General features: G+C 45.4%; 1 protein-coding gene across 3 annotated transcripts in view; it reads left to right on the forward strand.

The window, feature by feature from the left end:
- KIF20B (kinesin family member 20B) overlaps positions 1-9735 on the forward strand; it is a 37616-nt gene that overhangs the window by 6785 nt on the left and 21096 nt on the right. For all 3 annotated transcript variants that reach the window (XM_078592949.1, XM_078592948.1, XM_078592950.1), the window contains exons 9-18: positions 355-466; positions 1125-1196; positions 1786-1935; positions 2589-2754; positions 4051-4335; positions 5504-5640; positions 6025-6205; positions 7046-7189; positions 7322-7474; positions 7693-7801. In XM_078592949.1, the coding sequence (XP_078449075.1) occupies positions 355-466; positions 1125-1196; positions 1786-1935; positions 2589-2754; positions 4051-4335; positions 5504-5640; positions 6025-6205; positions 7046-7189; positions 7322-7474; positions 7693-7801 (1509 nt within the window). The remainder of the gene's footprint in view (positions 1-354; positions 467-1124; positions 1197-1785; positions 1936-2588; positions 2755-4050; positions 4336-5503; positions 5641-6024; positions 6206-7045; positions 7190-7321; positions 7475-7692; positions 7802-9735) is intronic.

The raw sequence follows: 9735 nt of genomic DNA on the forward strand, positions 1-9735 counted from the left end.
TCCATGGGATAAAAGTTTGGGATAAAAACAAAATTGTGAGGAGGTGTGGAGGTGGTGCGGTGAGTGGAATTGTTGGCAGCGTGTGAGGTTGGTAGCTGTACAATTTTTCGTCGAGTTAAAATTGGTCGCGAGGCTTGCAATACACGCATCGAATTGTGCATGGAAGAATCAATCATTTTTCTATTGCAATGTTTTCCATTAGGCTCATGATTGCAACGGATGAAACGTACCAGATGAGATAACGGTATAAACGAAATATGAGACGGGCAGCTAAGACTACAAATGAGATTGCACGTATGAGACTGAGAAAACGAGTTGCTCATAATGTATTACCGGTGGTGTGTGCATCTGCAGATATCAAGTGGGTTCAAGTGCACAATGTCATTGAGGTGCTGACCCTTCTAAATGCTGGCCGGAAGAACCAGAGTTTCGCCTCCACCAAGCTCAACCTCAACTCTAGCCGGAGGTACTGTGTGTAATTCTGTGGGAGGGTGAAAAAGAAAAATAATACTCAATCGTTTTTCTTAGATTATTGAGTCTCAAGACTCTTTCAGGAGGGTTATTTTGTTGTGATGGCCAGATAGACGAATGGGAGTTTGACTTTGAAGGAGGAAACTAAAGATCCTGGGGAAAACCAACACGTATGAGGGGGTATCTTCTCCAAGCTCTACACATTTAATATCGATTGCTGTTCTGCTATCTCCTGGCTAGCTTTTAGCCCAAGGCTACAGTACCTGGTATTCTACTGGACATAAGTGAAAAAGAGCTTCATAGCTCATCGGATTCCTCAAGTATGAATACAGATTCTGATTTTGATCTTGAATCCCAGGTAATCTTATCTAGGATTTTATATAGCGCTTTTGTAATCTCCCATTCAAGTACAAACCAGGCTCGTCCTGTTTATCTTCTGAGATGCGACAACATGAAATGCATTGAGGATGATTTGGAGGCCTACCCTGTAGTTTGTTTCAAGTTGTGTCGGTCGCGTGTGAATGCATTTATGAAGTGGACCATTGTCATGGGGGAATTTCTGAACTAGTTTGATAGCTGAGTGGGCAACGAAACGCCCGTGTGGGGTCATATGTTAACGGGCGATTCTTTGTATTTCCACGTTTTCTTTACAGCCACAGCATCTTCACTATCCGACTCATTCGGCTCGAGAAGGGAGCTAAGCCGGAGGTCACCGCAATAAACGAGTGAGTGTTGATTGATACAGGGAAAAATGTTCAATGAAGGTGAGGGTAGCAATGATGAAAAATTACATTGCATTGCAAATAAGCATTCTTGCTGCAATTGTTTTCTAGGTTATATTCGTCCCTTAAAGGGTCCAGCTTTTTTTGTGTATTTAGCAATTGTGTAATAATAAAAAACTAATAATTTAAGCCCTTTATAAGTCCACTGCTGTATGACGGCCTCCCATGTGTTCTTGGTAATGAGGGTTGTTTTACTAAAAAATTATTGTCAATGCAATTTAGTCAAGGGGGGAGGGGGCACTTGCCCCTGATGTTATAGCCATACCTGGGTCGTTGAGTTCTTGGAGGATGTCCTCTCGGAGGCATCCCATTCTTGGCTGTCACTCCCATCATTATTCCTGACCATCAACCGTCATCTGTTAAAGCGATGCGTCCTTCCCAAGCTCACCTTCTGTTCTAAACAGTTTGTTACGTATTTAGCCTGTGTTCCCCGTATGCATGTGTTCACTCTGTCTCTGGATGTAAATGTACACTTTACCTTCGTATAAAAAAGTGACGTTGGCATGCTAACGGCGAGCATGAAATGCCGCAGGTTCTCGATCTGCGATCTGGCTGGCTCGGAGCGGTCAAGCCGCACGCATAACGTTGCCGACCGGCTGCAGGAGGCGTGCAACATCAACACGTCGCTGCTCGCGCTCGGCAAGTGCATCACCGCGTTGCGCTTCAACCAACAGGCCAACAGGTGAGCTCTGCACACGCCCCACGTCTAATAAAGCTGCTGTGGGTTGTGTGCTTATTTTATTTGTATGTGTATCTATCTTTGTCCGTTGAACTCCTGAAGACTGCTTCACCAGTTTCAATGAATACGGGTTTATTTATGAAAATAAAATGAAATTTATCAGAGGCAGTGCAGCACATTGAGACTTTATTTTGTTATTAAAAACTACTAATATGCATTTCATATTGTGGTTCCTAGCTGCAGATTGGTATTCCACCAAGAACGAAATACAATGGTCTCCCAATGATAGTATTGTGCCATTGGTGTTATTTACGAGACAATGACATTCCTATTCAGAACTCTGTCAGGAAACAGTGCATCACCTGATGACTTTCGTAACAAATCTGTAGTCTAAAGTTGCATTGCTATTAGGTGATAAAATAGCAGAACAAAAATAAAATGTACAAATTAGTGCATTTTTCTTTTTGGCTTCCATACTGCTAATTACTTCCGAAGACAAACATGTTGACAAGCGTTACATAATCCATGTGTGTGCACGATTTGTTTCTTAACAATCGAAACTTACAATTTGTGTTGAACAAATTTTTTGTCGAACAGAGAGATACACAGATGCACAGACTAATGCCGTGCATGTTGCGTGCATTGTGCGAACGCAGGCTGAACAGCCGTGTGGTGCCGTTCAGGGAGAGCAAACTTACACGGCTCTTCCAAGTCTACTTCTTGGGCAGGGGCAAAACATGCATGGTGGTCAACATCAACCCCAGCACCTCCTGGTACACGGAGAACCTCAACGTGCTGCGCTTTTCCGCAATCGCAAAACAGGTGAAGTCGCACCGCGGCTTGCACACGCATGCACACTTATGAGCACGCATGCACACGGTTGTACATGCCCGCACGCGTACACGCACACATACAGGCACGCACGCATAGACATAGGCACGTGCGTGCCCATATACAGACACAAGTCCATGCAGATAATTACACGCATGCGTTCGCACATGTGCCCACATTCACTCACTTACAGACACAACATTCTGAATTTTTTTTTTATTGGATTAATTCCTTGATCATTATTGATGCAGTTGCTTTTGTACTATATCGTATTCTGTGGCAAAAATGTATATTCATGGTACTTTGGATAGTTTTTACACTCATACAGTGTTGTTGTTTATCATTAATTTATTGTTTATTGTCAATTTATTGATAATGTTTAATGGTCATTGCTTAATGTTTCTGTCTATCAGATGTGCAATGTTAGATGTTTCAACGATTTGTTTGCATGTTAATTGTTTTGTGACCCAAGTCTTCCTTGAAAAATGATGTATATTACTCATGCGAATAATATATGTATTATGTGCAGTGGCATCTGTAGTTCATGACAAAGCTTAGGTGCAGCTGGCACCCAAACATTTTTGTCTCGTTGGCCTCGCACCTGGTGTAGACAGAAGATAATGACGAAACTTGATGTGTTTCCATCGGAAACAGCTGTGACCTCCTCCATATCCGTATCCCAACTAAAAGCAATATCCATCTCATTAGGATGCAGTGTGACGAATTGCTGGCTGACCTGAATTCCTTGCTGGTTCCTGAATTTAGCATGTGATTTATTTACCCCGGAAAGCCTCCCGAGTCTCAATTCTCTTTTTTTTCAAAAGGGCCCTGCTTTGGGATGTTTGGCTTATTATTTTTGAAGGATCATTATGTGTGCAACCTGGAAGAATTTGGAGATTACCCACCTCGCACATAAAAGGTTAACGATTAAAATTCCGCGCGTATGTTTTTTCATGAACCCACTGGCTTTTCTAGATTTGAGCTTTCGTGACTGCAAGGATTCATACTCTTAGGTTTTTTCGGTAAAGTCACGTAGGTAAAAATGAATAATAAAAATAATAGAAATAATAATATAAATATTTTGCCAGCTCCTGGCCAGCAAGATTAGGGATTTCACATCTGCGTGCGAACCACAAACCGTCTGCTTCAAGCGCCGGATGACACAGGTGTACAACAGCTATAACAACCCAGTGGGCTTCAATTTGGCGCAGGAAGGCATTAACGGCCTTCAATTAACGTCCTGCTTGTTCCTGTGGTGTGAATTTACTCTCTCATTCCCTCCCGCAGGTGCTGACGCACTTTCCGGATCGTCTGGGGAAACGCACACAAGCCGATTTCTCCAGTATGATCGTTTCAGCTGATGGCGTTGTCCCCGAGAAGCGGGTCAGGGCGGGCGCCAATAGCACGGCGTCAGTTGCGTGCGCTCGTGCCACCATTGCCAAACTAGTGGCGGCCGCCAGTGCCGCCACCGCTAAAGCGGCCGTGAAGCCCATCCAGGAGGCTGGCGGCGAGGGAGAAGGAATCGACGGCGACATCGATGAAAACTGCAGTGAAGTCGATTTGAATGAGAATGTACGTTGACAACACTCATCACGTTGAAGATTTTATGTAAGCGATTTGTAGAAAATTATAACAATTAGGAATGTTTAGCCCACCCTCTATCCAACCATTGGATGAATTTTCATTATTCGCTTGTAGCGTGCACGGTGTTCGCTCGCTTCCGAAGAGAGCGAATGACTTGCAGGCGTGAGTAACTGCTGATCGGGTGGCGAGTCGGTGCCAGATTCACCCCCCAGACTATGTGCTCCTATATTTGAAGGTGTCATCGGGCAATTAACGTTGCTGTACATGTCGGAGGAAACCAGAGCACCTGGACAAAACTCACACGAGTGAATGGGAAATGCACTTGTGCAGATGGAATAGATGGAGATTAGTCATCACTTGTTGCACTGCCATCTCCTGGCAAGCCAGGGTATGCCAACCTCGACACTCACGGGAAGGGAGTTTCACGACATTTGTGTGATCCATCAACCCTCGCCTCCACGGTGGTGGATTACAGGCGTGCCCTGCCATAGGTTGTTAGTATTTTGTAATGTTTTCACTTTTCTTGATATTATAATATATGTCTGTGTACATGGTGAATTCTTAACCATCATTCTAGATTTGAAGCTTAACCATCAGCCAATGGCCTGTCTCCAGAGTAGAGAGATATCGACTGACTCACATTTGTAGATCTCATTGTACACTGTTGTGCCCTATTTTGAACAAGAACATTTGATGCAAACACTTTTTAATAAATGAGATGGGAACAATATTTTCCATTAACAGCTATTGAGCAGCAAACACACCCTTAGACACCATGTCATGTATATCACATGACATCCCCACACTGTTTTATATGTCCGTCTAAAAATCATTCAATTATATACATATTTTAGTCGACATCAGTATGAAAATGGCACTACAGCATACCGGTTTTTTCCATGTTTGGAATCATTACAGTCGAGCCGTCAAACAAAAAACTGAAAAAAATACACGCGCTAACACCGTGACAACTTAACTCCGTCGACCGCTGGTGAGAGTGAGGCATCACACAAGGCGGGAGATGCGTACAGTACATCCCGACAGCGTCCCAACATACAGTATCGTACCTCGTACGCTGCTGCGTACGAGGTACCTACGTGACTTTACCGAAAAACCCTAAGAATATACCTGTATATGTGTTTTCTTACCGTGGCAGGATCGGGAGATGGAGGTGGAGCGGCTGAAAGAAGAGTTGAGGAAGGAACGTGAGGACAGGAAACTGGACGAGTGGAAGATTCGTGGGGAGATCTCCGGTCACCTCCAGTACCTGGCCAACCTGGATGAACAACAGAGGTTTGCTCTTAATAGGCATGCGACGATACGTTTACTCCTCGCCCAAGAGATGTGATAAATTATCACCACTTTGGGTTGACTATGAGACCATTTTTTTGCCTTGTATGCTCGGTGTAATTTTTTTCCAAAGCAAATATTTAGCAGATATGTTGCACAAATCATAAACAATTGATCCATCCAGGCATCTTTATGAGTTGCATTGAATTTTTTTCATTTTTCAAACCCAGAAAGTCACACTTGCACGTACAGTGTAAGTGGCTGCGAAAACCTCTGCTGAATCACTCCATTGTCACAAGCCTAGCCGCAAAAGCTTCCCAAAATCAACAGGAATTACGGACGTTTGACTCCGCCAACCCGTGCGTTTACGCGTGCGTGCACTGGCAGGAAGAACGACGAGCGCACGCATGAGCACATGGAGGATATCTGGGAGCGGCGGATCAAGCTGCTGGAGGAGAAGTGGAAGCAGTTCCACGAGAGGGAGATGCGCGAACTGCAGGAGACGTTCGAGGCTGACAAGGACCTGGTGCCGATAGAGCGGCTGGAGGCCGAGACAGAGAAGCTGAGGGTGAGCACATTGGAGCAGGCAATGGCGACGACCGTCTTTCTGCCGTGAGGGGATGCTCGCCGAACTTTCCTCAGAGAGGCTTTCAGCGAGGGGTCGGATAAACGAGTTTAATCTTACGCCTCGTAGTCGTCATCGCGTGCTTTAATCTGTCTACGGCTGGATGAAGGTTTCTTTCTGGTGGACGTTCCCTCCATTGACTTCCGCTCTGTCATTGGTCTCGACCACCCAGAACATCGTACGTCTGAGCGTCGTGTCTTGTCCAAGCCCACTTACATTTCCTCTTAACTAATTTCTTTAGAAGTGCTTTTTGTGTTTGTTATCCCTCTCCCACCTCCGACTAGCATGGTTGGCTATGTATGGTGTGAAAGAAGTTCAGCGTACATACACATACACACGTTGATTACCTTGAGGCGGTGGCGCTGCTCAGCCCTCGTCTGCTCCCTCAGTGGGGCGACCGGCATGCGCGCTCGTGTGGTGTCGTGACGTCACAACGTTTCTTATCTGTCATTTGACTTGCTTTCATCTCACTAAACCTTATATCTTGTCTACATCTCTCTCATATCTGTTTCTTGTTTGTCTCCCTTTCATCTCACTACTCTACATCTCTTGGCGGGTTTTTTTTAAGTATGATGTGGCACGTAGGCCACAAGTTTAAGGACCTCTGCTGTAGATGGTTCTTCAGCTGTCAAAGAATCTCATTCAATCAAATGAGGATTTCCTGTATCTTCACAATCCATAGATTCCAAACCACCCCATTCACATGGCCAGCCCTTCTTGCCTCGTGACTCAATATCAAACCCACGCGCCTCTCACCCTTCACCCTTCTCCTCGGCACTGCAGGAGAAGGCGGAGCTCGCCGAGCAGCAGGCGAAGCGAATCCTAGAGCTGGAGGGGACCCTGGCGGGCCTACAGCGGGACGTGAGGGCCCTGCGGGAGACGGTCGAGGAATCGCGCCGCCAGCTGGAGCTGCTGCCCGATTCTCCGGTGAGGTGTAACATTGGTGCTACTCTGTTCTCCTGATTATAAGATTATGCGGCTTCCTGATGATATGAATTTTGTATTGTGTATAATTGGGCATGCTTGCCTCGCCCGCACACGCTCGCACCGGTGTTCAAGGCACAGACAATGGACCTTGGGACACTGAAAGAGGCCAACCGTGAGCTCAAGGTGACCCTGGAGGAGGCCGAGGAGACCTTTGAAAAGAACCGCAAGGAGATTAAGAGTTTGAAGCAGCGCAGCGGGAAGCTAGAAGAGGAGCTTTCCACAAAGGTAGAGGGAGCATGGCTCTGCCGCTCTCCATTGGGTTTTCCATCATTTGTACAGATCACTCCATTATCTGTGGGTGGATTATCCAGGCTGTGGATTTTTCTGTTTTTGGAAAAATCTATTAATATTTTTACATTAGCTGCTTCTCATGCATTGGCTAAAATTCCTTGTGCTGAATTGTGACGGTTTGGTTTTCCCATTGTCCTCACCCCCTGACCCAGAACCTTCTGATCGAGGAGCTACGCGTGTCGCTGGCCAGCAGGGACAAGCAGCTGAGCTGCAAGCTCTCTGAGCTAGTGTCGTTGAAGGCCACCACGGAGCAGCTGAGGGGTGAGCTCACGCGAGCCATGAAACGCTCATCCAACTGCATGCAGGGCCTTGCCTCAGAATGCTCACAGCCACCAGCTAAGAGAGGTAACACGGCGGCTAGCGGAGGCACTGCCGCGTCGCTCGCCAAGGCGACATCACTGGCCATCGGCCCGGCGGCGAAAGGGTCGGCGTTGATGGCGCCGACAGCGCCGACTGCGAAGATGCCTCGCAGCCTGGTTCGGTTGCGTTCTCAGGCAGCGCATGCGATCACGGACAATGCGTACGCCCGTATACTGCGATCGCGCACAAAGAAGAACGCTGACGGCACAACGGCACGACCAAATTGGGTGTGAACGCACCATCTGGCTGCTGCTGCGGCAGATCCTGCCCGCTGCCGCCACCGCCGCCGTTGCTGCTGGTGGTTATGTGGCTGTGCTTTGCGAATCGTTTGACCGTTTGGGTCGAGGCACTTTCACCAATAGAATTGAATTGCTGCTGGTCTTCAGTGGAGTCTTTAACTTATTTCATTTTTGTGCCCGTTCTGATTTAACCCGATTTGTGCTGTCAAATTCGTTCAGAGGTGTTCACAGCAGCACACAACCCCATGTCAGAGAACAGCCCACGAAAGGAGATCTCACGGAAAATTTCACAGAATGACTGAGATTCCTTCGAATGAACTCTTTTATTCACAGCACAGGGATGCTGCACCATCCCATATGCCCTGCGAAATATACATTTGTCATATTTCAGTCAAACCAATATTTGGAATTCTCTGAGAATTGAAATTAATTTTATTATTTAGTTTTCTTTTTGTTGTGCAATCATCGGTGACCATGCTGGGACATTTAACTCACCTTGTTTTAATCACAGACAGCTGAGACCTGGATTTGAACCCAGGGTTCGAATCCATGGTGGTTAAGGAGAGTTTTACAGTTGCTGACCTTGAGTTGTTTTGCGCTATCTTGCCATCAAGGTGTGGATAGGACGGATAGTTAGAGATTATTCATTCCAGGCTGATGTTGTTTTTAGGCAATTTTTTTGCGTGCACAGTGTGAAATGCCGTGTTAGCATCGTAACGATTCTACAGTCATTTGATCAGTTGTTAGAATTTGGGGTCATGATTTTATTTCAATACTCGCTTTATTTTCAGTAAAAAAAAGAGGTTTGCTCTGTTAGCCTCAGCGTATTACTTAAAATATCACAATCGATTTATTCACGCTCACTTCGATGCCTGCTTCGTGTGCGTATAATCATTACATTTTATAATATTGTTACATGCCTCGTGTGTATAATGTCTTAAGCTATAAAATGCGCAGAGCATTGTATTATTTAGTGTTGCTATATTGTTAGTAGAATTTCAAAGATGGAAACAAAATTGCGTTTTAAGCCGGGTCAGTGTTGTTAACCAATTTGGGGTTATTTTATGTCAAAGGAATACTGTTACACTAATAAAACCTGGCTTTTCATCCTGGGCTTGCATCTGGGAATGGTGCTTTGAATATTACTTGGATGAGCAGCACTGTATACGACTGTGATGACGTTAGGGGGGTATTACAAGGTGCACGGAATTCCTTAGAATACCAGCACACATGATGTGTAGCATTTTGCAGCCAGAAGAATATTTTCTGTGCTGCAGGCAGTAGTCTGCGAAAATAAAAACAGCTGTTATCTTTTAGTCACAAACCATCCTCCCCTTGCCCCGTTAGGTTGTGTGTCCTGGAGGCTGTCCAACATATGTTTGAAGCTTTGGTAATGAGAAATAGTGACTTTCAGGAGCATCATCCTCACATTGTGATGGCATTCAATGCATTGACTAAGTAATCTCTACCAGAGTGATGTTACAGGTATTGGATTTTTCAATCTATGATTTTAATGGGAATGCCAATTTATTTGATTACACATTTTTAAACTGACAGGCAGAATAACAATGTATACGTCCCTCCCAAAAAATTGCC

Source organism: Lampetra planeri, chromosome 4 (assembly GCF_965212315.1).
Source record: "Lampetra planeri chromosome 4, kcLamPlan1.2.h2, whole genome shotgun sequence".
Taxonomy (NCBI): domain Eukaryota; kingdom Metazoa; phylum Chordata; class Hyperoartia; order Petromyzontiformes; family Petromyzontidae; genus Lampetra; species Lampetra planeri.